Consider the following 27,221-nt stretch of genomic DNA (forward strand, 5'->3'; position numbering starts at 1 on the left):
ACACCGCACAGCAGAGCCGAAAGATCCTCTATACTACACCGCACAGCAGAGCCGACAGAAACACAGGGAACTCATGCAGATCACATTGAGGATTCTGCACCATAATATGTCCTGTGTGAATTAGAAGTGATTTTAAGCTTCCCGACTTTCCAGGAGTCCTCCAGGGGAGGTGCCGCTCGCCTCTTCACGCTGGTTTAAGCTTTCTGTAGTAAATGAGCCATTTCTGAACAGGTCCTAATGGCGCTACTTCAGCCATGACGCCAGGCGTAATAGGATTATTAAAGGTTGGAATGGAGGAATTTATGGAGGCGAATATTTAAATTGCTGAATATGTAGAGGGAAGTATTAAGTTAATTTTTAGGGTTTTTATTCTTATTATTAACTTACTGAGCCAAAGAATATGAATATATATATTTTATTATTATTTTTTTTTACAATTGGACCAGCTTGTCTTCTGCCTCTTTTCAGACACGGCTCGGGCTCCTGTCTCCTTCACCGTGAAATCCATAAGAGCAGAGGATACACAGAGCGGTCAGACATTGAATGGGGTGGAGTTGCAATACCAGACTGACAGTCCACAGACAGGTGTGGAGTCCCTGCTACAAAACCAGAAGACCCCTTTTCTAGTCCTAGACACCTTAAAGTCTCAGCAACTTCTCTGATGGGATCCCCACATGGTAAACTCTGCAATACTACAAGGGTCCAGCAGAGGATCCTCCAAAACTGATGGATTCACAAGGTTCTCAGAAGTAAGAGTTTGGTTGGTGCCTCTATTCTCCACCTTTGTGGTCCATAAACTTACAGCAGAAAAAAAAAAAAAAAAAAAAACACCTTTATGGCCACAAAAAAAAATAACCACAGAAACCCCATTCCTTAGACGGCGTCTCCACTTTTGTCAGAAGGGTCTCTTGACAATGAGCTGGTCACAAAGTGTCCTCCTGATGGAATCCCCAGCGATCAGCTGTGATCTGGGAGGGAACCTGGCAGTAAGCATTCCACTTCCCTGCAGTGCGCCCGCAGGAGAAACAAAGCATTACACTGTCCACTCCCCCCACTGGACTGTCCAGATAATACAGGACAGGAGATGAAGATCCTGTGACATTTGGAGGTCATCGGCTTGTACAGGAGATTGTATTCGTGGCCACATCTCAGAAAAGTGAATGAGCTGCAGCCCCCGAAGAACATTTGAGAGGTTTCTGGTAATCACAGCTTAGTTCCGGGCTCATTTTCTGGAGGGGATTAACTCATTGGTTTATGGCGGTGTACAGCGGTGACCCACTTCTGACACGCTCGCAGCCTACACTACTCCGCAGTGCATCAGCACTTAACGCCGATCATCTAATTATCCTGCCCAATTTAACTTCATTGCTCCAATGCATCCAAGAGGGAAAAAAAAAAAAAAGCAACCTCGCCAATAATCATTAAAAATGTCTCCCACCGTTTTGAGTCTACAGCTCAGAACTAAGTGTCCCTACGGTTACAGTGACCTATAAGAAACTGTGACAAACAAAGGGCTTGTTTGTGTGATGTGATCCGGCAGTCTGTTAACCCCTTCCCACCAGTAACTACCTTTCGGCAACCCGCTAGTGTGCATGAGTGGCGGTGTAATACAGCATACTGAAGTCCTGTCCCACAGCTTCTATCTAACCTTCCACATCTACAGTAGTAAGAATTAGGTTTAAGATGGCAGGAGTATGACTGCACTATCAGACTACATTAGATTAGCTTGTAGTCTAACGCATTGTAACTGCACCTACCACTAGGAAAGCTTATAGCATACTGATTTACTATCAAGACAAGTGTATAAACAGCAATCTCCTGAGCTCCCTCTAGTGGTGGCTGTATATATCTGTATGCAGTAATCTCCTGAGCTCCCTCTAGTGGTGGCTGTATATATCTGTATGCAGTAATCTCCTGAGCTCCCTCTATTGGAATTATAGCAAATAAGACTGTACCCAGGAGTCGTCTGCCACTCTGCATGCTTACATTGAGGGAGGACGATAAAGCCTTTTAGCTTAACTTGGCCTGACAGACATTTCTTATGACATAGGGAAGTGATGGCTAACCTCCGACACTCCAGCTGTGGTGAAACTTCGACTCCCAGCATGCTCTATTCATTTCTATGGAGTTCTGAGAACAGTCAAGAAAGTGTACATCTTGGGAGTCTGGGGTCCGGGATGTTTAGCTCACAGAGCATTGTCTAGACTGGATACAATTGTATCTACTTCTCGGCTCAGAGCAGGACGAGCTGTGGACAGGATTGCTGCCTCCAAATGGAAACAAGTTGCACCAAGGAGATCTTTTATTTCAAGATCTTATTAGAAAGCAGTTTTAATGTATACAGAGACTGGAGGACAGACACCTTGTGACTTTGGTACTGGACTTTTGAGGTTGCAGCCCTAAAAATTCCCCATTTGGTTTCATTTTTGGATCAGATACAATATTTTGCGCGTTTCCCCAACTGCCTAACCTTATAACAGGCAGCGATGCCCAGAAAGTAACAGTTTCCCAGGATCAGTTTAAGAAAAAAAAAATAATTGTCAAAGGCACAGAAAAGAAAAAAAAAGAAAAAAGAAAAAAAAACTATAAAAACACGACACCCAGACAAAAATGGCAAAACGTTCCACGTGTCAGCCGCCTGGCACAGGCAGATCGTTACGGCCACTTATCTGTTATCGGGAGATAATCGTGCTCTACAATATCTCCAGAGAACGGCAAGGATTTGGATTTGATTTCTTTCCAATTAAGGGAAGAAGCTTCATTTCTAAACTTCCCAAAGAAAAGGGGGGAAAAAAAATAAATAAAAAAAATTCACACACCCCTCCACGAGACCAATGTGGAGCCTCTGAACCCCTGGGTCATTAAAAGGAATGACCGGCAACATCCACCCATGTCATCTGGAGTTTTCTGCCCGTGTATGTAGATAGAAAATGCACAACCCCCTCTTAGTGCTGGGGAAACGCCTCCACCTTTCCTCCGAGCACATTTACAAAATTAATAGACTATAAAAAGTTAATTAAATACTTAAAAGGAAACTGCAGAAAAATACATTTATACTTTTTGCATCAAAGTATATACACAGATAAGGGTCTGTATGCAGCTGTACTTCACATCCTGGAGACTAATATTCCAAGACATTTCTTTGACAATCAAAGGCATATTCAGATCTCAGAATATGTCAGCCACGGGTGGTCGGGACAATGGTAAGAGCCATTCCCAAGTGCATGGGCGTTACGGAAACAACGTAACGCGCCCACCTGGCTGTTTGTCATTCCAACCACGTCCGGCTGCTGGGACTGAATAAAAACTTCATCAAAGTCCATTTCTGCTCATCAGATGGCAGTATAATTACTTCCAGGAAATTAACGGAGCGGCAGACTGAAAAAGCAGAGCCATTTTTCGGCAGCCCCATTGAAATGAATGGAGAGTGGTTGCGCATGCGCAGTTCACCCTCCATTCATTTCCCTGCTCTGTTCTCATTGTAGGGTCCCGCACCTATCAGACAATTGGGGCATATTCTAGTGATATGCCCCCATTGTATGTGATGGCAGAACCCCTTCAAGTTCCCAAATCTGCCCCTGGCTGAAGCCATCTGTACTGCGCATGCGCAGATTCCCAAAGAGACAGTGCATGTGCCAGAACTTGAGGCCACAGAAGCTTACATCTCCATTGCCTGGTCTGGGGTGTGGGGGAGGCCGGCAGCAGTAAAGGGAGAAGCTTTAAGCAGCAAGGTGCAACAGTGAGCCCCCGATGGTGCAATCAGCTCATTTGCGTATTCTAAACAGCAGCATTTCTCAGTAACAGACACTGAGCGGGAAGGGGGCAACGGCGCCAGGTGTGAGCTTTGCTGAAATAATGGAGCTGAAGCGTGGGGGGGGGGGGGGGGGGGGGCGCCCTGCACCTGGACACCTATCGATCTAAGTGTCTGACCTTGCAAAATTAGAGTGACAATTTAAAGGGGATTTTCCAGGATTTGACATTGACGGCCTGTCCTTGTAGGAATCGGGTGAAGTACAGATATTACATTGAATTAAAGAGTCTCTTGGGACTACAAGATGTCCAGGCTGTGGGGGTAAGGTGCAGTTTTGGGAACGGGACCAGCTTGTGTATTGTACATATGGAGGTTGTTAATAGGGAGACACTCACGGGAATCATCCAGTTTGCCAGATCTCCGTATTTAGAAACCTGCATGGCGCCCAACATGGTCAGATCCACATGGCCCCTGAAAGGGAAGGGACGAGAGAAAAATCAGACAGAGCGCCCATTCTCCAGATATACAAGTATCCCCCCAGTATAGCTTTGAGTGGTCCTCACCCAGCTTGCCCTGAACGCTCCTAACCCCAGAGATGCCAACCAGTGGCAGATTAACCAATGTGGGTGACAACACATGGACCTATTTGATCCCACCTAGTTGACAGAGCCAACATGTCTACTAAAGGACTTATCGCTCCGATTCTAGGTTAAAACCCCGCTGAATGGGGCGGATTCTGCATAAAATCTGCCATTTGTGACTATACTCCGTGAGCGCAAGATGGGTACCGGGTACTCACCCTCTGATCATGGCGAAGGAGTCGTCACTGGAGAAATACGCTGCTCCTGGAAGGACCGTGACGGTTTCTTTACCTAAGAGGACAGCCAGAGTTTAGTTATAACTAATGTACTGTACCACCCAAAGAAAGCAATAGTAACAGGGGTGGTCCGAGCTCTAGAGTAACAACCTGTCCTTCAAATAGGTCATCAATATCAGACAGCTGCACCCACCAAACCGGCTGCTCTCTGCTTGTGCGGGGGGAAAAAAATGTGGATGAAGCAGAAAGGCCATGTTAGACCCCCACAGATTTGATGACCTACCCTGAGGATGGCTCATCAGTATTTAAATACCATAAAACCCCTTTAAGCTGTAGAGTCAATAAGTACATACATTACTCTGTACTGATCCTGAGATACATCCTGCATTATACTCCAGAGCTGCACTCACTATTCTGCTGGTGGAGTCACTGTGTACATTACTTATCCTGTACTGATCCCGAGTTACATCCTGTATTATACCCCAGAGCTGCACTCACTATTCTGCCGGAAGCTACTAGAACAAGTTGACCTAGCTCAGCTCCAATACAAAGTAACCTTGTAGAACGGAAACCTGCGGAGCACTGTCTGTACAGACTCTGAACAGGCAGGAGATGCTGCTCAATGTCATGAATTAATAATTAGTTTATTGAAGTATTTGCAGAGTTACTTAATCAGGTATTAGGGAGAGGGGCAATTACTTTTATAAACGGAACCATTTGTACCTGCGTTGATGAGATCTGGATCCACTTCATCTTCTGTGGGGTAGGGGCCCTGCAGGGAACACATGGGCACAGTATTTAGTATCATGCACTTCGTCCGGTAACCAGGTTAGAATGAGGCTCATCTTTAACCCCTGATGTCTGCTAACCATTCCCCGCCCTAGAAAACCTCTATGTGCAGGGGCCCAAACTTGGTCTGGGGCCTACGGTCACTGAGGGACTGAGCTGACGAATTCTACAGCTTACAATTACGGAGAGGGGAAATGCTGAACATAGGGGGCGCTCTAAGCTGGGCTAGGCCCTCTGCACAACCTCTTTAAATAGCACCCCAATACTAAACAGGCCGGGGGTCCCTGAACAAAACAGGTCTTGTAATGTAGATTGCAAACGTACCAGGCCTAGGACGCCGTTCTCGCTCTGTAGGTGCACAGTGATATCTTTCGATATGAAGTTGCTCGCCAGCATTGGGATCCCGATACCCAGATTTGCTGGAATTTCAGTCCATTAAGGTGGAATAAATCATGAGAAACAGTGACCTTCACAGCTTCTGTGCCATGCTGAATGCCACCACTAGGAGGTGCTAGCATTACAGATGGCAGTTTGAGGTGGGACTAAAAAGAACATACATACATTAAAAGGGACACTCATCAGATCAGGTATCAGCAACCTCTGGCACTCCAGTTGCTGTGAAACTACAACTCCCAGCACACAAACATGCTTGGCTGTTCCAACTCCCACAGAAGTGAACCAAGCACTGTGGGAGTTGTAGTTTCAGAACACCTGGAGTGCCGGAGGTTGCCATCCCTGCATTAGATGAAGGTCAGCCAATCCCACATGTGTATGAGAGGGACATACAAAAACAGGTACCTGATGTGTAAGACCAGCCTTAGTCTGGGTTCACAAAGCTTCCTTGGAGAGAATGGGCCTCTGGCACTCCCATCATCAACTAGGCACCTAGATGTCACGGTTACTACTGGCCGAGGCATCTAAGGGGTTTGCTTCAGTAGCACTGTCCTGCTGTGATCATGGCACCCTGCAATTCAGCTGCCTCATAACTCTGTTCTTACATTTTTTACAGTGGTCCAAGCTCAAATAATATATATATATATATATATATTATATATATATATATATATATATATATATATATATATATATATATATATATATATATATATATATTATATATATATCCTATACCACCTTAAAAATGAAGTTAAAATTAATTTTTTATATAATATACTAGCAGAAGGACCTGGCTTCGCATGGGTATATTTAATTTTATGTTTTTGTGTGTCGTAAAAAGATATGTTTCCCCATAACAGTGACCTCCACAGCACCCGCCCCTTTAACAGTGGCCCCTGCCCCCATGCATGCAGCAGCGTAGTTGTGCAGTCATACGACTGAATATTTAAGGACCTGCGAACTGCCAAGACCTGTGATCAGTTATGGCAACTTGGAGTAGGACCTGCGAGCTTCTATTGGCTAATAAGGGACATGTGACTAAATGGCAGTTCGGATTTAAAGGGGTTGTCCAAGTTATATTTATTGATTACCTATCCTCAGGATAGGTCACCAATATCAGAGCGGCTGGGGTCCAACACCTGGCAACCCTACCGATCTCTTCAAATAGCTGAAGGCCCGTGCCAGCGCTGCCTCCTTCATTGTTTACCTGCACGCCGTTGCAGCTGCAGCGGTGAGCAGGTGTAATTACACCCAAGCCGTCCCATTCATTTCAATGGTATGGATCGCTTCTATACAAGTGTATGGGAACGATCCGTACCATTGAAATAAATGGGACGGCTTGGGTGTAATTACACCTGCTCACCTGCAGATGCAACGGCGAGCAGGTAAACCATGAGGCAGCGCTGGCACGGGCCTTCTCTTCAAACAGCTGATCAGCAGGGGTGCCAGACCCCTGCCGATCAAATATTAATGACCTATCCTGAGGATAGGTCTTCAACAAATAACTTGGACAACCCCTTTAAGTGAAAGGCTTGCTCACCTTGTATTGGCTAATGCAGGTAATTTTTTTGAGAATCTCAGGAACGGTATGTCCTAGAGAGCTAAAACCTTCCCAGACACCTGATGTACCTGTGCGCCAAATTTGATGAAAATCGGTCCAGTCGTTTGGTCGCACATATAGAACATCTAGACAGACACTCATTTTTATATAGATTAGAGAATCTCCCTGCCTGTAGTCACCACTAGAGGGACCTCAGAAAGTTACTGCATAGAGATATATACAGCCACCACTAGAGGGAGCTCAGGAGATTACTACATACAGATATATACAGCCACCACTAGAGGGAGCTCAGGAGATTACTACATACAGATATATACAGCCACCACTAGAGGGAGCTCAGGAGATTACTACATACAGATATATACAGCCACCACTAGAGGGAGCTCAGGAGATTACTACATACAGATATATACAGCCACCACTAGAGGGAGCTCAGGAGGTTACTGCATACAGATATATACAGCCATCACTAGAGGGATCTCAGGAGATTACTGTATACATATATACAGCCACCACTAGAGGGAGCTCAGGAGATTACTGCATACATATATACAGCCACCACTAGCGGGAGCTCAGGAGATTACTGTATACATATATACAGCCACCACTAGAGGGAGCTCAGGAGATTACTACATACAGATATATAACTGAAATAAATAGACAGTATACAGCAGCCTCCAGAGTTCCCTTAGTGATGGCTGCAGGCAGATAGACAAATGATGAAATACTATCAGAGCTCACACATTTTCTTAATACAAGCAGATCATGAGTCATGGATGTCCTGTAAACCACGGCAGAATCTGCTAAGGATATCTACCCAGCTCCTGGCATTGGTCCACCTACAAGAAGCACAATCTCCACATAAAGGATACCATACATCCCATCCTGGAACTCCAGGGCGGCTCGTCTGATGATCCGCTCTCTTACAAGGTCAGACTCTTTCTTCGGTTTTGGCGTGGACTTTTCCGTTTTCCTCAACGTGAGCCTCTAATGAAAACACAACAACATAAGATTAGATTACAAGGAACATCATATAAGTGGTGGTTAACGACCGACGAGGTCACGCTCCCCCTTGTAGGATCCATCCTGAAAACACGGCAAGATAAGACACCAGAGACCGAAGCCGGAAATGAGACGAGGCGAGCTCCTGACCACAGTGATCAGAGCCGACCATCAAAACAAGATGAAGGATCCTGAAGACGGTAACGAGGACCATGGTGGCAACTGCTGCCGCCTTCAGTCTAATGAGCCGGGGATACAGGTCATATGGACACCTAAACACACAAGATCATACCTCGATTTTTTTCTGATAGCCTTCACCCTTAATGATCCGATCTACGTAAATGCTGGGAATGTGGATGTCTTCTGGTGCAAAGCTTCCGGTATCCACGATCTCCTCCACCTGGAAACACAAGCAGAAAGACAACTAGTAGTATAGAGGCTGACTACCAGGGGTTGCCCGATTACAGTTTGCATGGTGTAGCAGAGGCATGCAAATGAAATGTTTTTAAATCTTGATGTACCCCGACATGCAGAAAAGCAGAAGGCAGGGGTGGGGTCAAGAAAAGGGCAGGGGACCAAGAGGAGGCAGAGAAAGCATGGGATGAAGACTGGGCAGAGAAAGCAGAAGGCATGGGGCAAAGAGATGGGCACAGCAGGAAGCATCAAAGTAAGAGAAAAATATCGCACCAGGAAGAGTCTGCCCGTCCAGAGAGCATAGCCATGCAATAGAGAACCCAAAACACACAGGTTAGGACTCGTGCAGTGGCATGGATCCTGCAGAGCAGTGCACAAAGGCCATACGGCTCCCAGTACAGAGCTGCACAGCCTCCGTAAGTACAGAGACTGGGTCTTAAACTCCCCAAACATTTTTTGAACCAAGAAATAGAATAGATTAGAGCTTTTAAGACATTTCCCACGAAACCTTCGGCGGTCTACAGAACCAAACACCAGCAGGGAAATTAAATCTGTGCAACGATCGTCTTCACTCATTGTAAAGTTTTTCCGCCAAAAGGGGCTGAGAATTTACAGCTGGTGTCACGTTTCCAGCCACACGTTCTGCCCTTCAGGGGGCGCTCTGCTTACAATAAACAGTCAGCGCCTGTCTGCATTCAGCACAACGCATGTCAACTACAGTCATTTACTGTGTTCAGGTATCTCTGCAGCTATAGACGGGCACAGGGTTGTTTTTTAGTTTTTTTTAAGTTAGTAAAAAAAAAAGCACACTTTTTGGCAAGTTAGGAATTTTCGTTTTCAATTACCTGAGAGAGAAGAATTAGAAAACACATTTGCTACTCATTTTGTTTAAAATTGCACCAATATATCAAAATACATATAAAAAAAAAAAAAGTGAAGTATATGGCTGTTAGGCAGATCCATTTATCTCCATGGTAACAGAACAAACAAAATTTTCATAGTCTGATCCCGCGGTCACATACTACTTTTGAAACCACCAAGTTTATGTCAACGTGCAGTAGGGGGACAGATGGGAGTACGATGGAAGGATCAGACTACACAAGGTATGTTTGTTACCATGGAGACTCAAATCTGCCATATTCCGCCATAATATGGCAAATTACATACTTCTCACAAGCCTCCACATATGGCATATGGATGTATAGCAGGGCACCCATGGACATCTGAGGGTCCCCATTAGAGATCTGCACAAGCCAGAGGTCGTGCACGTTCCAAATAGATGATCTCGTTACGACAAAGTTTACGCCCTGTAACCAGTCATTATAATAGACATGAACAAAACCGAACATAGTCAGGTTCATTACACACAGATAATGGAAGGCACTGGAGCCGACTCCGCAGCGTTACCAGGCAACAGCGGCGAGGAGGCCTCCATCGTCGGAAGCCGCAACGCTCTACTGCACAGCAAACCATGCAAGAAACAGGAGCCGCCCAGCCCGTCACTAGGAATCCAGCCTGACAGGCAATGCTGAGAGTTGTAGTTGCATCAGTCGTTGCGGAATGCACACGGCTGGTGACCAGTGTATTGCGGAACCACTGTATGCGGTCCGCATCACGGGCACGGAGCCCCTACGTTCGTGGGCATAAGCCCTAAACCAGAGGAAAAGTCTTGCATGACATGTTTTTAATGGCGCCCCCCTGCCGTTTTGATTCCCTTGCCATTATACAGCAGGTACAACAGGAATGCCCTAACCTAGGTGAACCCCATAACGGTCAGACCTGCTGTTGCCATCACTGGGGTGATAACCAGTGTAAAGCGAGCTCGGCCTCGGCCATGTCACATCACATTCACCGGTCACGCGGGGCCTGCCATACCAAGCACCGCCGCTATCCAGTGTACGGTGCGGAGCTTGATAAGCTGAGAGGAGGCTGCAGTATAGCGCCAAGGATTCATCATACAGCTGATCAGCGGGGGTGCCAGGAGTGAGACCCCCGCTGATCTCATGCTGCCAAAAATCACGGAATACCCTTTTAAAAACGGCCAGGATCAGACAGCGTCTCAAATCCTAAAGACTTTAAACAGGTAATGGCCGCGAGTGGAAATCTTTGACAGACTGGTTGCTACAGACTCCTGAGAAATAAGAACCACAGCAACCAGCGTCTCCGTTCTACAGCCACAAACTCCTGGAAATTCATTGCCCCTCGATGTAATTTTGGGCTGTTCATCAGGCGGTATTCAGCACCCATGTATTACCGCTCAGGGCTGTGCGTGGGGCACATAGTCCCTTCTATCTGAAGTAGCGTTCGGCCCCATAGTTCATGGGTGCATACACAGTGCTACTGGATTAGACACCCCACAGAGCATCCTAAGGAGGGTCCTGTTATACAGAGACCCTCTACACTGGCTCCCGGGGCCACAGAGTGTGTGCGAGTGTGATTTTTGACCAGTTTGCATCCCCCACCGCCCCAACAATACAGTCAGCACCTACCTCCACCACCGTCACTTTTGCTGCTTTACACATCGGCTGGTTGAAGTTTCTTGCGGTTTTCCTGTTCACAACACAAAATTATGTTCACGTTACATCAAAGATGAAAAAACCTGAACTATCCAGCATAGAGGGCAATTAAATGACATGGAGTCCGTGTATGTAGCAGAGCTGAGGGATCGGTACCAAACACCTTTAGGTTCCCATTCTGTAGATTTCCTCATTTAAATCCATAACGGCCGTCGTTATATGCGTCGGCCCTTAGCGCTATCCATCTCATGGTCAGAAAGTTTCCATATAATAGAACAGAGATCCATGGCTGGCTTATGTCATGCAGCAGAGCCGAGTGATGCACAGGCCTGCATCTAGTAGGAGGCTGCCGGAGCATACGGCTCGGCCTCTATCAATGTATGTAGACCGTTTTCTGCCCTATACAGTAATATTAGGGTGAGGAGAAGACCTATTAGAGGAGAGATCACTTCCCCCATCACCCATGGACTGCAGACAGCCACCTACAGGCCTACACAGTGTTCTCAGGCCGCTTACGTGATCTGCAGAACCTACAACCTCGTGCTAAAATAAATCCAAGACAGAACACGTGAAGCTTGGGGTGGTGCCCAGAAGACAAGCCCTTACAGTGGCCGTCAGCTCAGCATTAACGTGCATGAAGACAAGTCGCCTTCTGCATCCATGGGAGGGTTATCTGAAGTCCAATTACAATGCATTTCAGGGTCTCACATAATTTTAGATATGAGACTAAGGCTACTTTCACACTTGCGGCAGAGTGATCCGGCAAGCAGTTCAGTCGCGGGTGGTCCTGGAGGCAGAGCCGGGCCATATTACCCTGGTAACTACACATGGAGGGAACAGAAGTTACGGGCCGGGAAGAACAGAAAGAAAAAAAAATTTTTTTTAAATGGACAGAAATGTTTAAGGGCATCCGTCAGCAGATTTGCACCTATGACACTGGCCGACCTGCTAGAGGTCTTCAGCTGCCAAGCGCACATGTAACAGGTCAGCCAGTTCCATAGGTACAAATCTGCCGAAAGATGCCCTATTATGTTGTGATCCAAACAGTCACCCATGTGGCCTCCCAATTGTCACTTGAACACAAGGTGGATGTCAGCAAAAAAAAAAAAAAAAAAAAAATCACGGCGATCGCCGATGATAAAGATCCTGTCACTGGGCACACATTCCCTGCAGTGGCCTCTACAGGAGAAATGTGAAATTACACACCCATATGACCACTCATTTTTAGTGGTTTGGTCTCCTACCTATGGTAGACATTCGGACACCAAGCAGCTTTTGACAAACAGCATCCGATTAGGCTACACTGTCGTGGTGTTCATCAGTGGTCACTCCCCAAAACAGTCGCATTGAGAGAATTGTGTAAGCAGCGATCCAGCTCCAGACCTTACCTGAATACAACGTTCCCGGCACGATCCGCTTTCCAGGCCTTAATCAATGCAAAGTCTCCAGTGATTGAGTCCTCCATAACAAACTGGCGCCCATTAAACTCTTTCACCTAGAAGAGAAGGGTTGGAGGCTTCATTAAGTGGGGCGTGAGCAACATCCTACGTGTAGCAAGGCATTTTAGTGGTTCTTTCCTCTTTAATTTCTTGTAATATAGAAGGTGGTTAGTGGTACCAGGTACGTGGCCGCGTTCTTGAGGTCTGAAATAAATGTATACGACACACTGAAGACCAAGAAGCTAGAACAAAGCTAGGCAAGTAACAAAGAAGTCATCTCCATTGAAGACATCATCTGGATAAGAGGCGTATTGCTACCACTACCATCCTTTCTATCATACAAGTGTTGACCGGGTGCCATGTTGGTAACTGGTCGATGGGGAGCTTGCTAATTTGTTTACGGCTTTGGGGACTTAAGACTTTATGCACCCAAGTCATGTTAAGCCTATTTATTCCCGAACCTCAGAATTCACAGTAATTCACCCTACTATCTCCTTAGACCTTGCAAGATGACAGATTAAGTGCCATTCAGGAACCCCCCCTTCAAAGCTATAACACACAATAGGTGTAATCTCGTAAAACTATACCAGTTTATCACACGGCGGGCTCGGCAGTTCTGTACTCATGTGGATCCACATTTAATAAATGAATATAGCAGTGGCAAAAATACTAATTGAAACAAAGAAAAAAAAAAAAGATAGAAAAAAAGCGGATCCGTCTGACAAATGCATTCAAATACCGGATCCGTCTCCGGTGTCATCCAGAAAAACGGATTAGGTATTTTATTTTTCACAGATTTAAAAGGTCTGCACATGTGCGGACCGGAAGAACGGATCCGGAAATGCGGCAATTTTAACCCCTTAACGCAAAACGCTGTGCATGTACAGCGGGGGATGCATTGCCAGAATGCATTCCGCCGTAAATGCACGGCGGGCTGATCGGGCGGGCACCGGAGCGGTGTGTGTCCGATCACTGCAGCGGTCCGGCAGTCCCTGGTAGCCGGGCCCCTGCTGTGAAAGCCGATGCCGGCGGATTAACCCATTCTATGCTGCGGTCCGCGCTGACCGCAACATAGAAGTGGTTTGAGGCGGGTGAAGGAGCGAATCGAGTCCCCGTGCTGCTGTGGCAGGGACTCGATGTGTCAGAAGGCAGCCCGATGCCATGCAGAGGCTGCCCAATGCCTTACACGGCATTGGGACCTGCCTTCTACGGGTGCCTAGGAGATCCAGCCTCAGGGTGGGTCTCCTAGGCAACCTGTTAGTGTATGACTCAGTGTCATACACTAACAGGTAATGCAATACAGATGAATTGTAATGCATTGCGGAGGGGATCAGACCCCCAAAAGTAAAGCCCCAGAGTGGGACAGAAATAGTTAAAAAAAAAAAAATAAATGCCATTTGTCACCTTACATCACTAAGGCTGGGTTCACACCTGAGCGTTTTACAGCGCGTTCAAACGCGCTGTAAAACGCTCAACACATGAAAACCAATGCTTCCCTTTGGGAATGGTTCTCACCTGGGCGTTTTACAGCGCGTACGATCGCGCTGTAAAACGCCCGACGCATAATCAAGTACTTGAGCTTCTTTGGGGCGTTTTGACGCGCGTTTGTGGCCATAGGACACTGCAGTCAATCGCACAAACGCGCGTTTACTATTACAAAAAACGCGCGACAAAAACGCGCGTTTGAGAAACGCTCAGATGTGAACCCAGGGTAAAAGTGCAACACCAAGCGATCAAAAAGGCGTATGCCCCAAAAATAGTACCAATCTACTAGTCACCTCATCCCGCAAAAAAGAGCCCCTATATAGGCAAAAAAAAAAAAAAACTATGGCTCTCAGACTATGGAGACAAACATGATTTTTGGTTCAAAAATGCTTTTATTAGGTTAAATGTAAAAACATAAAATTGCCGCATCCGTAACGATCTGCTCTATAAAAATAGCTCATGATCTAACTTGTCAGATGAACGTTGTAAATAAATATAAAAAATAACCAGTGCCAAAACAGCCATTTGTTAAATTGCCTCACAAAAATCTGTACCCTAAAATAGTACCAACAAAACTGCAATCTTATCCCCTAGTTTCCAAAATGGGGGGGGGTCACTTTTTTGTAGTTTCTACTCTAGGGGTGCATCAGGGGGGCTTCAACTGTGACATGGCAACTTAAATTATCCCAGTGAAATCTGCCGTTCCTTTCCTTCTGCGCCCTGCCATGTGCCCATACAGCAGTTTACGACCACATATAGGGTGTTTCTGTAAACTACAGAATCAGGGCAATAAATATTGAATTTAGTTTGGCTGTTAACCCTTGCTTTGCTAGCGGCGGGAAAAAAAAATAAATAAAATTTAAATGGAAAATCTGCCAAAAAAGGGAAATTAATTTTCCATCAATTCTTGTGGAACACCTAAAGGGTTAACGTTTGTAAAATCAGTTTAATACCTTGGAGGGGTGTAGTTTATAAAATGCGGTCATTTTTGGGTGGTTTCTATATTATGCAAGCCCCACAAAGTGACTTCAGACCTGAAATGGTCCTTAAAAGTGAGTTTTGGAATTCTCTTAAAAAATTTCTAGATTTGCTTCTAAACTTCTAAGCCTTCTAACATCCCTAAAAAAATAAAATGGCATTCCAAATTGATCCAAACATGAAGTAGACATATGGGGAATGTAAAGTAATCACTATTATATGAGGCATCCGTTTTAAAAAGCAAAGAAGTTGAAATTTGGAAAGTTGTGAATTTTTCCAAATTTTGTATTTTATTTTTTTTTAGAAATAAAAATGAAATATTTTGATTCAAATTTACCACCGTCATGAAAAACAATGTTTTTTAATCAGATTTTTTTATTAGTTTTCCCAAAAGGTAAAAAAATAAAAATATGAATACTATTACACGTACATAATACAGCAAGACATATACACAATGTCGGTTGAATAATACTCAAAGCATTACCAAACATTGTGCATATTATCCAGAATGAAGTACAATGTGTCACGAGAAAACATTCTCAGAATGGCCTGGATAAGTAAAAACGGTTTAAAGTGAACACGTCAGATTTGCAAAAAATGGCCTGGTCCTTAAGGGGTTAATGCCGAATCCGGTATTCTGGCAAGTGTTCCGGATTTTTGGCCCAAGTGTAAACTGTATTTTCTCCGGCCCAAAAAAAAAAAAGTTAGAAAGCATTAGGATAAAACTGATCAGTTTTTTCCCCTGGTATTGAGCACCTAGGACGGAACTCCATGCCGGAAAATAAAAAAAAAACGCTAGTGTGAAAGTACCCTAACTTTTTTTTTTAACCACTACAGGACCGCCGCACACAGGATTGCGTCGGCCCTGTTATTCCTCCTGGATGCGCCGGGGCGTCATCTCGCAAGATTTCCTGTGAACGCGCGCACACGTTCACAGGAACTGCAGGTAAACTAGCTGATCTACAGCCTGCCAGCGGCGATCGTTCGCTGGCAGGCTGTAGATGCGATTTTTTTTAACCCCTAAAAGGTATATTAGACGCCGTTTTGATAACCGTGTCTAATATACCTGCTACTCTGGTGGTCGATCCAAGCAAAAGGGACCACCAGAGAACACAGGCAGCTCTGTAAAGTAGCACCAAACACCACTACACTACACCCCCCCCCCCCCCTGTCAATTATTAACCCCCTGTAAGGCTCCATTCAGACGTCCTTATGCGTTTTGCAGATCCTTGGATCCGCAAAACACAGACACTGCAGATACGCACATTGCCAGAACTATATAGAAAATGCCTTTTCTTGTCCGCAATTGCGGACAAGAATAGGACATGTTCTATAGGCTCTACAAAAAAAACGCAGTGTTCGCCCGATCTTGTGCGCACACTTGCGTTCAGTCCGCCCCACCGCAGTGACAGAAATATATATTTTTTCTGATCACTGCAAAAACACCGTAAAAGTTAGCGGAAATTGATTTATTTAATTTTTCTTACAAAGTCTCATTTTCCACTAACTTGTGACAAAACATAAAATCTCACATGAACTCACCATACCCCTCACGGAATCCAAATGCGTAATTTTTTTTTTACATTTATATTCCAGACTTCTCACGCTTTAGGGCCCCTAAATTGCCAGGGCAGTATAAATACTACCCATGTGACCCCATTTTGGAAAGAAGACACCCCAAGGTATTCGCTGAGGGGCATATTGAGTCCATGAAAGATTGAACTGTCACAAGTTAGCGGAAAGGGAGACTGTCACAAAAACAACTTCTATGGAGTCGCCATGCCCCTCACGGAATACCTTAGGGTGTCTTTTCCAAAATGGGGTCACATGTGGGGTATTTATACTGCCCTGGCATTTTAGGGGACCTAAAGCGTGAGAAGAAGTCTGGAATCCAAATGTCTAAAAATGCCCTCCTAAAAGGAAGTGTCACACATCTTGTATCACCGTACTCAGAAGTAGGGCAATGTTTTGGGGTGTCTTTACATATACCCATGCTGGGTGAGAGAAATATCTCTAAAAGGCCTCATGCACCCGACCGTTGTGTGCATCCGTGGCCGTTGTGCCGTTTTCCATTTTTTTCACGGACCCATTGACTTTCAATGGGTCCGTGGAAAAATCTGAAAATGCACCGTTTGGCAGCCGCATCCATGATCCGTGTTTCCTGGCCGTGAAAAAAATATAACCTGTCCTATTTTTTTCACGGCCAACGGTTCACGGACCCATTCAAGTCAATGGGTCCGTGAAAAATCACGGATGCACACAAGATTGTCATCCGTGTCCGTGATCCGTGTCCGTTTTTTCCTATCATTTTAATGGCAAACTTGACTTTTTTTTTATACAAAGTTGGCATTTGACAGATATTTCTCACCCAGCATGGGTATATGTAAAAAGACACCCCAAAACACATTGCCCAACTTCTCCTGAGTACGGCGATACCAGATGTGTGACACTTTTTTGCAGCCTAGATGGGCAAAGGGGCACATATTCTAAAGAGCACCTTTAGGATTTCACAGAACATTTTTTACACATTTGAATTTTAAACTACTTCTCACGCTTTAGGGCCCCTAAAATGCCAGGGCAGTATAACTACCTTACAAGTGACCCCATTTTGGAAAGAAGACACCCCAAGGTACTTCATGATGGGCATAGTGAGTTCATGGAAGTTTTTATTTTTTGTCACAAGTTAGTGGAATATGAGACTGATGATTTATTTTATTTTTTTCTTCTTACATTTTCCGCTAACTTGTGACAAAAAATAAAAAGTTCTATGAACTCACTATGCCCATCATGAAATACCTTAGGGTGTCTACTTTCCGAAATGGGGTCATTTGTGGGGTGTTTGTACTGTCTGGGCATTGTAGAGCCTCAGGAATCATGACAGGTGCTCAGAAAGTCAGAGCTGCTTCAAAAAGCGGAAATTCACATTTTGTACCATAGTTTGTAAATGCTATAACCATTTTTTTTTTTTACCCAAACATTTTTTTTTTTAATCAAAGACATGTAGAACAATAAATTTAGAGAAAAATGTATATATAGATGTAGTTTTTTTAAAAAAAATTTACAACTGAAAAATTTAATTTTTTTGCAAACATTTCTGTAAATTTCGATTTATAACAAAAAAAAAGTTAAAAATGTCAGCAGCAATGAAATACCACCAAATGAAAGCTCTATTAGTGAGAAGAAAAGGAGGTAAAATTCATTTGGGTGGTAAGTTGTATGACCGAGCAATAAACCGTGAAAGTAGTGTAGTGCAGAAGTGTAAAAAGTGGTCTGGTCATTAACCACTTAACGCAGGATCACGGTCCGGAGGCAGCTGTTCCAGGCAGAGTAACGCATCGGTGCGTCATCTCGCGAGACTTCCTGTGAACGCGCGCACACAGGGTGTTTAAAGGGGGTTGTCCAGGTTCAGAGCTGAACCTGGACATCCCTCCATTTTCACCCCGGCAGCCCCCCTGACATGAGCATCGGAGCAGTTCATGCTTCGATGCTCTCCTTTGCCCTGCGCTAAATCGCGCAGGGCAAAGGCATTTTTCTGAGTTCCGGTGACATACCGGGCTCTCTATGGGGCTGACAGGCAGCCCGGTGATGTCACCGGCACTGATGGGCGGGATTTGGCTCTGCCCTAGCCAGTAAAACGGCTAGGGCAGAGCTAAAGCCCGCCCCTCAAAGCCGGTGACGTCACCGAACACACTGCTGGGCGGAAGTTACCGCCCGGCAGTGTGTTATTGAAAACACAAGAGCCTGTGCCCTGCGCGATCTAGTGCAGGGCACGGGAGCGCATCGGAGCACGAGATGCTCCGATGCCAGGCTCAGGAGGGCTGCCGGGGTGAAAATAAGGGTATGTCTGGGTTCAGCTCTGAACCCGGACAACCCCTTTAAGCTAGAAGAGCTGAGGTGGTTAATATTAAGCACCATAGAAAAGGCTTTAGTAACGTCATTGATATGGGACTTCTATTTCTTTAGATTTGTATTAGTATTTTTGCCACTGCTATATTCATCTATTAAATGTGGATCCACAGGATTATTTTTTATATATATGTATCTACATAATTAAAATAATATTTTAAATCTCGATTTTAAAAATACATTTGCATATGTTTATTTTGAATACCTGCCCGTTATTAATTTGACAAAAAAAAAAGCTTGGCATGTGCTATATATAGCTCTATGTGTCGCCATGGTAACAGACTACACGTGGTTGTTTTGTAGTCCGTTACCATGGAGATACACAGATCTGCATAGAAGCTGTAGACAAATCATTCCAATTTCAGCAAATAAGGCTACTTTCACACTAGCGGATCCGGCAGGGTTCAGCAAAAACATTTCCGTTACCGATAATACAACCGTCTGCATCCGTTATGAATGGATCCGCTTATATTATATGTAATATAGATAAGACCAGGGATGCTCAACCTGCGGCCCTCCAGCTGTTGTAAAACTACAACTCCCACCATGCCCTGCTGTAGGCTGATAGGTGTAGGTTGTCCGGGAATGATGGGAGTTGTAGTTTTGCAACAGCCCGCAGGTTGAGCATGCCTGGCCAAGACGGATCCATCATGAACTCCATTGAAAGTCAATGGGGGACAGATCAGTTTTCTATTGAGTCAGCGAAAACGGATCCGTCCCCATTGACCCGAATTGCTCCACATCCAATAATGGAAAGAAAACCGCAGCATGCTGCTGCTCTCCGGTATGAGAAAGGAACGCAACGCATTTTGGAGGAGATCTCAGTTCTGTTAGGCTACATTTTGTCACCATTGACAATGAGGACAAAACCCTATGACAGATCTCAATACCGGGAAATAGAAATGCTAGTGTGAAAGTAGCCGAAATCGTCGAGCAATGAAAAGGTTCCATAATTTTTTACTCTGTGCCCATTTGGCGGTTATCGCAAGATCTCTGCTGGCCGTCTTCCAGAAGGACCCTTCATTGTTCACTTCCAGGGCATGTGATAGACACAGATGAACGGCTCCAATAACCCTAAGGACCAGGACAGTGAGCAATGAATGTGCCAACCGGATGACAACAAGCAGAGATCTTGAAAAGTATTCAGAAAATATACAAAAGATGTACAGCCATGGTTATGCAGACAAGTGTGGTGTCGCCCTTGTGGTACCTGGCTGCTGGCACACAGTGTCCTTTTGAAAAGATTAAATCTTATGGGGGGGGGTACCCGCTCCCAACACCGGTACAGAAGCATGTGCATTTTAACCTAAACCTTTTCAGAGCATCTGATCTAATGCACAAACCAAGTGTCTTCTGCTGCTAGAGCTCCATCTGGTGGAGAAGCACAGACATTGCCCACACCACGGACCAGGCCAAGCAAGCCAGCGCCACTTACCTATGGGGACATGTCATCAATATTACAGTGGTTTTTGGGATATCCTGTTTAGGGGAAGCTGTAAAAGTCTGCATCATATTTAAGTGGAGAAGAGAAAGGGTTCAGCACCGGGCTCCCTCTTTCATCCTTGGGCCCCATAGTCACACTGTCAGTGCACACAGTAGGTACCAGACGGGCACAAGACAAGAAGGCCAGGATCAGAGATTGACAATTTCTGGATAGGTCATCAGTATCTGATCGGCGGGGGTCCGACACCCAATCAGCTGTTTAAAGGGATTCGGTCACCAAGTTTTGGGCTATAGAGCTGCGGACATGCACGGCGATCTAGCCGTGCAAGTCCGCAGCTCTATAGCCCAAAACTTGGTGACAGAATCCCTTTAAGGCAGCACTGGTGAGCCGACGAGCCACAGCGCCGCACATTATATAGTGGCCGTGCTTGGTATCGCACTCAGCCCCATTATGGAGCTGAGCTGTGCCTAGGTCACATGACCAATGAACATGATGTCACTGCCTTCTCACAGAGCTGATCGTTGGGGGTCCCGGGTGTCAGACCCCCTACCGATCAGATACAGAGCACAAGTCATCAGTATGAAAGTCTCAGAAAACCCCTTTAAAAAGGTAAAACACTTATCCAACATGGCGACCGCTGTTTCGAACATGTGTACGTGCAGTAACAGACTCCTCGCACCTCTTTCTGTTTGCTGGCGATCGCTACGCTGCCATCTTTATTGTATTTTATAGGCGCTCCTCCTTGCTGGATCAACGTGCCGTAACCCGTGGGCGTATAGAACGCTGGGATACCTGCGCCGCCGGCCCGAACCTTCTCTGCAAGGGTTCCCTGTGGGATTAGAAAAGACAATTTCTTCATGAAACCTCCATTCTCCTACTAGAGGCCTGACAACGCTGTGAAGTGCAGGGTTGTCAGGTACCTGCATAGCGATAGGGGCTTGGCTTTTACGGCTAGAAGTCTGTATGGATCCATGGTTGTGTTGATGCTGCCTGTTTTTTTTTTCCTCCTTGCTTATGGTTTCCCTACAGTTGTGTGCCCTGTGGTGGTGAGGGGGAATAACAGTAACCAGCTGGCTGATGACCTTCTGTACCGAGATACCACATGCCCCGCCAGCCAGCCGATGACTGTGTGAAGCCCCCTCACCACTACAGGGCACAACTGTAGGGAAACCATAGGCAAGGAGGAAGAGAAATAAACAAAGCACGCAGATTTGCAGAGGATTACCCATCATGCATTGCTGCAGCATCACTTTACATGGAAGAAGAAGTCAAAAATCCCCCTGCAGGACAATTTGTGCCCATTTACACAGCGCTACAGATTTTCCCATCCATAATTCCACAGCAGAAAGTCAGCAGCGCATGCGCCCCACGTGGATGACAGACCGTGTGAGAGACGCGCCGCTGCAGGGCGTGTCATGTTGTTCCACAGGTAAAGCGAGGACAGGGAAGTCTATGGAGGACGGAGCACCTGAGGGACCAGCTCCACTTCCAGCTCTCCTTGAAGGTACTGCCTCTCAAACTCCACATTCTCCCCGACGTAGGAGGACACCATGCGCTTGATCTGCCGGCTCTTCAGGAGTAACCCCAGGCCGAAGTCGTCGACTCTGCCGAAAGAAGATCAGGAGGGGAGCAGGGTGAGAAACGAGGAGGAGGGCACAGCGCCACGGCAGGCCTAGAAACTCAGTGGTGAAGGGAGGACAATCACTTTCTGGGCCTTCTTTATAATATTTGTGCATGGAGGTGATCAATCTTACTGAAACAGAGCACCAAACCCCCTGCACAGACATCTGATTAAAGGGGTCCTCTCACTTCAGCCAGTGGCATATATCATAGAGGAAGTGAATACAAGGCACTTCCTAATGTATTGTGATTGTCCATATTGTCTCCTATGCTGGCTGGGCTCATTTTTCCATCACATTACACAATGCTCGTTTCCATGGTTACGACCACCATACAATCCAGCAAAGGTGGTCGCGCTTGCACACTATAGGAAAAAGCACTGGCCTCGCTGGCGGCAGAGACTGTGGGAGTGCACAAAGGTTGGTGCTCTTTCCAATAGTGTGCAAGCATGACCACAGCAACTAAAGGAATAATATATATATCCTGGGGGAAAAAAAAGAAAATGATTGTGGCAGGAAGGGGTTAAGCGAGGGCCTCGGCCATACACCTATATATCCTGTGGTCAGGAGAGGCCACGAGCAAAGTAAACAGAAAATCCAGATAGGGGTTATCTATGTAGTGGAGCCATCAGTGTCAGGGGTCAGATAACGGGCGCACTCCGCACACCAGCAGCAGATTCACGGATCCTCCTATAGATGCACCACACGGATCAGCCATCCCACCATCTCCTAGCAGTAGGCTTACTACAGCTGCTCTGTATGTGGCAGCGGGATAGTGCTGGCAACTGTGCTACTGTGAAGGGGGGCACAGCCACCGTGAAAGGTGGGGGGGCACCCACCTGGGCACAGCCACCGTGAAAGGTGGGGGGCACCCACCTGGGCGTGTGTAGTTACATTTTGAGCGGAGTTAGGGGCGTGGTCTAGTACGAAAAGTTTGCCGCTACGCACATATTGTTCCTGAGTTGGAGGTGAGCCTCCGCCGTCCATGAGGAAGTCCAGGTAATGGGCGACAACCACCATAGGAGCCGATATAACGGCCATAGCGGTAGTCACCCAGCTTTCCCAGAAGCAACCATAGGATAACCCTGCACGTTAGGACACGGCCCCCCCAGAGCTCTACTCTAATATAAGGTTACACTGCAATGTCGTACAGTGGGTACAGTCAGGAGATAAGAGGTAAGTGACCGCGGCAGTGCTGAGGGCGTCCCGGGAGAAGCCTCCCCTCCCCTGGCAGGGGCGCCATTAATATAAACCTCACAGCAAGGTCAGGGAAGGATTTTCCAGCCTCACAAGACATGCTAATCTCACAAGACAAGTGTGAGGTCACAGCCTTAAAGGGGCAGTCCAGGATTAGAAAAACATGGCTGCCTTCTTCCAGAAATAGCACCTCAGACCTTCCAGAAGAGCGGGTGTGTCTCCCAGGCACTGCATCCTGACTAAATGCCCCCTTTACTACCCCCCCCCCCCCCCCGCCCCCCAGGTCAGTCCTGACAACGTGCTGTCCCAGGGTTCAGCTTATTTCTTACCAGGAGTAGTGTGACTATAAAGTTTTATTCTGCCAGGCTCAGCTCTTCCTAGTGTCCAGGAGGCGGAGCTCCACTGTGAGGTGCTCTGCACTGAGCCTATTGACAACCCCTCCCCTCTGCTCTGAGTGACAGTTGTAGCCTCCAACCAGGAGACCCTACAGCTGTCACTCCGAGCAGAGGGGAGGGGCTATGAAGCAGCTTCATTGAGAGAGCACTTCATAGTGAAGCTCCGCCTCCTGGACACTTTCAAGAGCAGAATAAAAAAAAAAATAAACTTCATATTTACACCACTCCTGATGAGGAAAGGGATGTTTATTCTGCTCTCCCCGACGGCCAACGCATGCTGTAAGCAGCGTAGCATGGTCAAAACTGCTGACAGACTCACTTTAAAAAAGTACAAAAACTACTCCGGGCAGACCCCGCACAGTCTGAACACTGCACAATGAACATCATTAAAGAGGGAAACTATGTCCCAGCTCCAGAAAATCCATGAGTTGTTTACAGCCCGATTCTGAACCGCCGCACACTACATCTACAAGCTTCCTCATAGTCCGTGCTGCTCCCGTCCGCGCACCAAGTCACCTAGGCGCTATCTTGTCCCTTATGTCGCAGTGGCGGGCCCCATCACCTCATTAAGACTTAATGTACAGAGGGCGGTTAATCATTAGCAAGAGGCTATCCATCAGCTGCCGTGTGTGGAGTAGCTTCATTACACATGGGTACCGATGCAGCAGAGCTGAGTGTGCGGCCTAGTGCGACCCAAAACATGACACTGCATCAAGACAGGGTATATAGAGATCTCACAGAGTCAGCTCTGCTACATCTTCCTCAATTCTGGAGAAGACCCGGCACTCACCCGGCGTTGTTGCTCACGGCCGTTATTCCCTTCACGCCAGTTTTAAGGAGACCCCCGATAAGATTCTCAGGAATACCGCACAAGCCGAAGCCTGGGGAAGAAGCAGAACTGTCAGAGGGAAGCGTCCGCGGAAGAGCACGTCCAGAGATGAGGCGGGGTAAAACCTCTCACTTCACAGACCCCCCCCCCCCCCCAGCGACAACTATACATCCAGCCCGCGGCTGTAGGCCGCCCGTGCACTAGCCGTCTGAGCGGGGCTCCTAGTCAGAGGAGGGGATGGAAAAGGGAAGATTTACTAATGCAAGGGCCCATCGAGCGCCATAGATATGGGGGAGCCCTACCAGACAGGAGATAAAACGAGGAATTTAAGCAGCACCTTCAGCAGCATCAACCCTATTAAACTTGGCAGGGTTGATACTGATTGGTAGGGTGAAAAAAATGATACTTTTTTCACAAAAGATACTCCTAGTGGTGTGGCCCAGCTGCTTGGTGCACCTCAGATTTCAAGTCCTACAGGGAGGACAAACAGAGGACACTTACCGCCAACGAGCAGCGTGGATCCATCCGGGATGTCCCTCACCGCCTCCACCGGATCGCTGTAGAACTTGGCGCCGTGTGAACCGGATGTGGAGAAGTAACAGGCGCAGACCTGAAATCACAGGGGTCAGTGAGCAGACGGAATGTAAAGACCCCCCCCCCCCCCCCCCCCCCCCCAATATCTGGACTGAGGCTGGCGCTGCCCACTGGGCATACACATCCCCTGGTGGCGGTATTATAATGGATCCGACAACAGCCCATGTATGACAGGTGCACCTTTCCACATAGGAGATCAGCGGCGCACAGCCGCCTGTCTCCACTTCTCTCCATCTGCCTACCGCAGTAGAAAAGCACCCCGCGTGCGCCTCTGGGTGAACGGAGCCTGCGCCGGCAGCCACACGATTTCAGGGCCAGGTGCAATTACGTCTACACCTCCTGGCCCTGTCAGTGAAGTGCAACAGCAATGCCCTCATTGCACCAAAGGGACAATTTGCATACGGCCAATTTCTCCACATGAGGGATCGGAGGCGATGCGAGTCAAGAGATATTTCATGTAATGTTTGGGCGAGATTGGGACAAAACTGCATCAAAATCCGTAACCTCCCCCCCCCCCCCCCCCCATGTGCTGTATGAGGGAGGACGAGACGGTTACTGGTTGTGCCGCCACCTGCTTCACTTGTAAGTGACCTTGTGAGAACAATGCCGGTCACCGCCGCAGTCATGTGACCCCGGGGACAGTCGGAGGGCAGCCTCTCTACAAGTCAGTGTCCGGAACCTGCATAATGGAGAACCTCAGGCTCTTTTCAACAACTACAAGAATTTCTCAACAAAAAGTTTCAAATATCTCCAAAAAAAAGTAAAACTATGACCCATGGACAGGAATAAGGCGGAGCGGCCAGGGGAGGTCACCCAGCCGCCGGTTCTGCCGCTCCATTCTTAGCGCCGTTTCAATGGTGCACAGAGCAGCTGGGGGCCCGCCCTTGGTGCACAGAGCAGCTGGGGGCCCGCCCTTGGTGCACAGAGCAGCTGGGGTCCCGCCCTTGGTGCACAGAGCAGCTGGGGGCCCGCCCTTGGTGCACAGAGCAGCTGGGGGCCCGCCCTTGGTGCACAGAGCAGCTGGGGGCCCGCCCTTGGTGCACAGAGCAGCTGGGGGCCCGCCCTTGGTGCACTTAACTACTCAGGTGCATACAGATTTTTCCGATCACTAAGTGCCAGGAGTCATTACATCCCCGCCGAGCTGCACAGGGCCCGGGCATCTGTCACAGCCACGCTCCCTTTAACACCGACAGGCAGGGGTCAGGTGGCACTGTGCCCCCCCCCCCCCCCCCCCAATAAAATACTTATGTTATACTCCATAAATCTAAAGAAAAAAAAACCTCCCCCCTTTAAGTCTGGCAGTTCTGCAATAGGACAGGTTTAAGCCTCTATTCACACTGTGCGGCCACAGATTAGGTTTATTGCTGCAAAAAGGAAAACAAGGACAGACCGCAGCGTGTGAACACAGTCAGAGGAGACGCGGCACCGTGCCCAGTACCAGGCCACAGCTGGCAGCCCCTATAGTGCCCTCACCCACAGCTCGCTATGGGTGCTCTGGTCAGAACCAGGACCGGGCACCCGGCAGGGCACCGCCAGGACAGGGCACCCGGCAGGGCACCGCCAGCACCGCCGCTGTCCCCGGGGCTGGTGACGTCAAGGTCACGGTCGGAGCCGCCGTCCCGGGTCCCGTGCAGTCAGACCGCGGCGGCCTCACGGCGGCGGGACACCTACCTGGCCGGGGCTGCTCCTCTGCAGGCTCAGGCCTCTCCGGAGAGTCGGGAGGAATCTACAGACCGCCATCATCATCCAGCACCGAGGACTGAAGGCGGGAGAGCGGCCGGACTAGTGCCAGGAGGAGGAGGAACAGCGGGGCCTCCCAATATATAGCCGCCCTGCAAGGCGCCAGTGTGTCATATATAGCGATATAGCAGAGCCGAGTGTGCTGAGGTAGCTGTCATATATAGAGGTATAGCAGAGCCGAGTGTGCGGGGGTAGCTGTCATATATAGAGGTATAGCAGAGCCGAGTGTGCGGGGGTAGCTGTCATATATAGAGGTATAGCAGAGCCGAGTGTGCTGGGGGCAGCTCTCATATATAGAGGTATAGCAGAGCCGAGTGTGCGGGGGTAGCTGTCATATATAGAGCTATAG

General features: G+C 47.4%; 1 protein-coding gene across 1 annotated transcript in view; it reads right to left on the reverse strand.

Moving 5' to 3' along the window:
* Nucleotides 1-26,963, reverse strand: part of OXCT1 (3-oxoacid CoA-transferase 1) — a 34,292-nt gene extending 7,329 nt beyond the window's left edge. The window contains exons 1-13 of the mRNA XM_044276702.1: nucleotides 26,804-26,963; nucleotides 25,040-25,148; nucleotides 24,500-24,590; nucleotides 21,967-22,102; nucleotides 21,178-21,327; nucleotides 12,635-12,741; nucleotides 11,220-11,280; nucleotides 8,609-8,716; nucleotides 8,187-8,301; nucleotides 5,682-5,776; nucleotides 5,292-5,340; nucleotides 4,551-4,623; nucleotides 4,147-4,222 (exon numbers count right to left, since the gene is read on the reverse strand). Of these exons, the coding sequence (XP_044132637.1) occupies nucleotides 4,147-4,222; nucleotides 4,551-4,623; nucleotides 5,292-5,340; nucleotides 5,682-5,776; nucleotides 8,187-8,301; nucleotides 8,609-8,716; nucleotides 11,220-11,280; nucleotides 12,635-12,741; nucleotides 21,178-21,327; nucleotides 21,967-22,102; nucleotides 24,500-24,590; nucleotides 25,040-25,148; nucleotides 26,804-26,878 (1,245 nt within the window). The 5' untranslated portion in view covers nucleotides 26,879-26,963. The remainder of the gene's footprint in view (nucleotides 1-4,146; nucleotides 4,223-4,550; nucleotides 4,624-5,291; nucleotides 5,341-5,681; nucleotides 5,777-8,186; nucleotides 8,302-8,608; nucleotides 8,717-11,219; nucleotides 11,281-12,634; nucleotides 12,742-21,177; nucleotides 21,328-21,966; nucleotides 22,103-24,499; nucleotides 24,591-25,039; nucleotides 25,149-26,803) is intronic.
* Between the last annotated feature and the right edge of the window lie 258 nt (nucleotides 26,964-27,221).

Source organism: Bufo gargarizans, chromosome 1 (genome assembly GCF_014858855.1).
Source record: "Bufo gargarizans isolate SCDJY-AF-19 chromosome 1, ASM1485885v1, whole genome shotgun sequence".
NCBI lineage: Eukaryota > Metazoa > Chordata > Amphibia > Anura > Bufonidae > Bufo > Bufo gargarizans.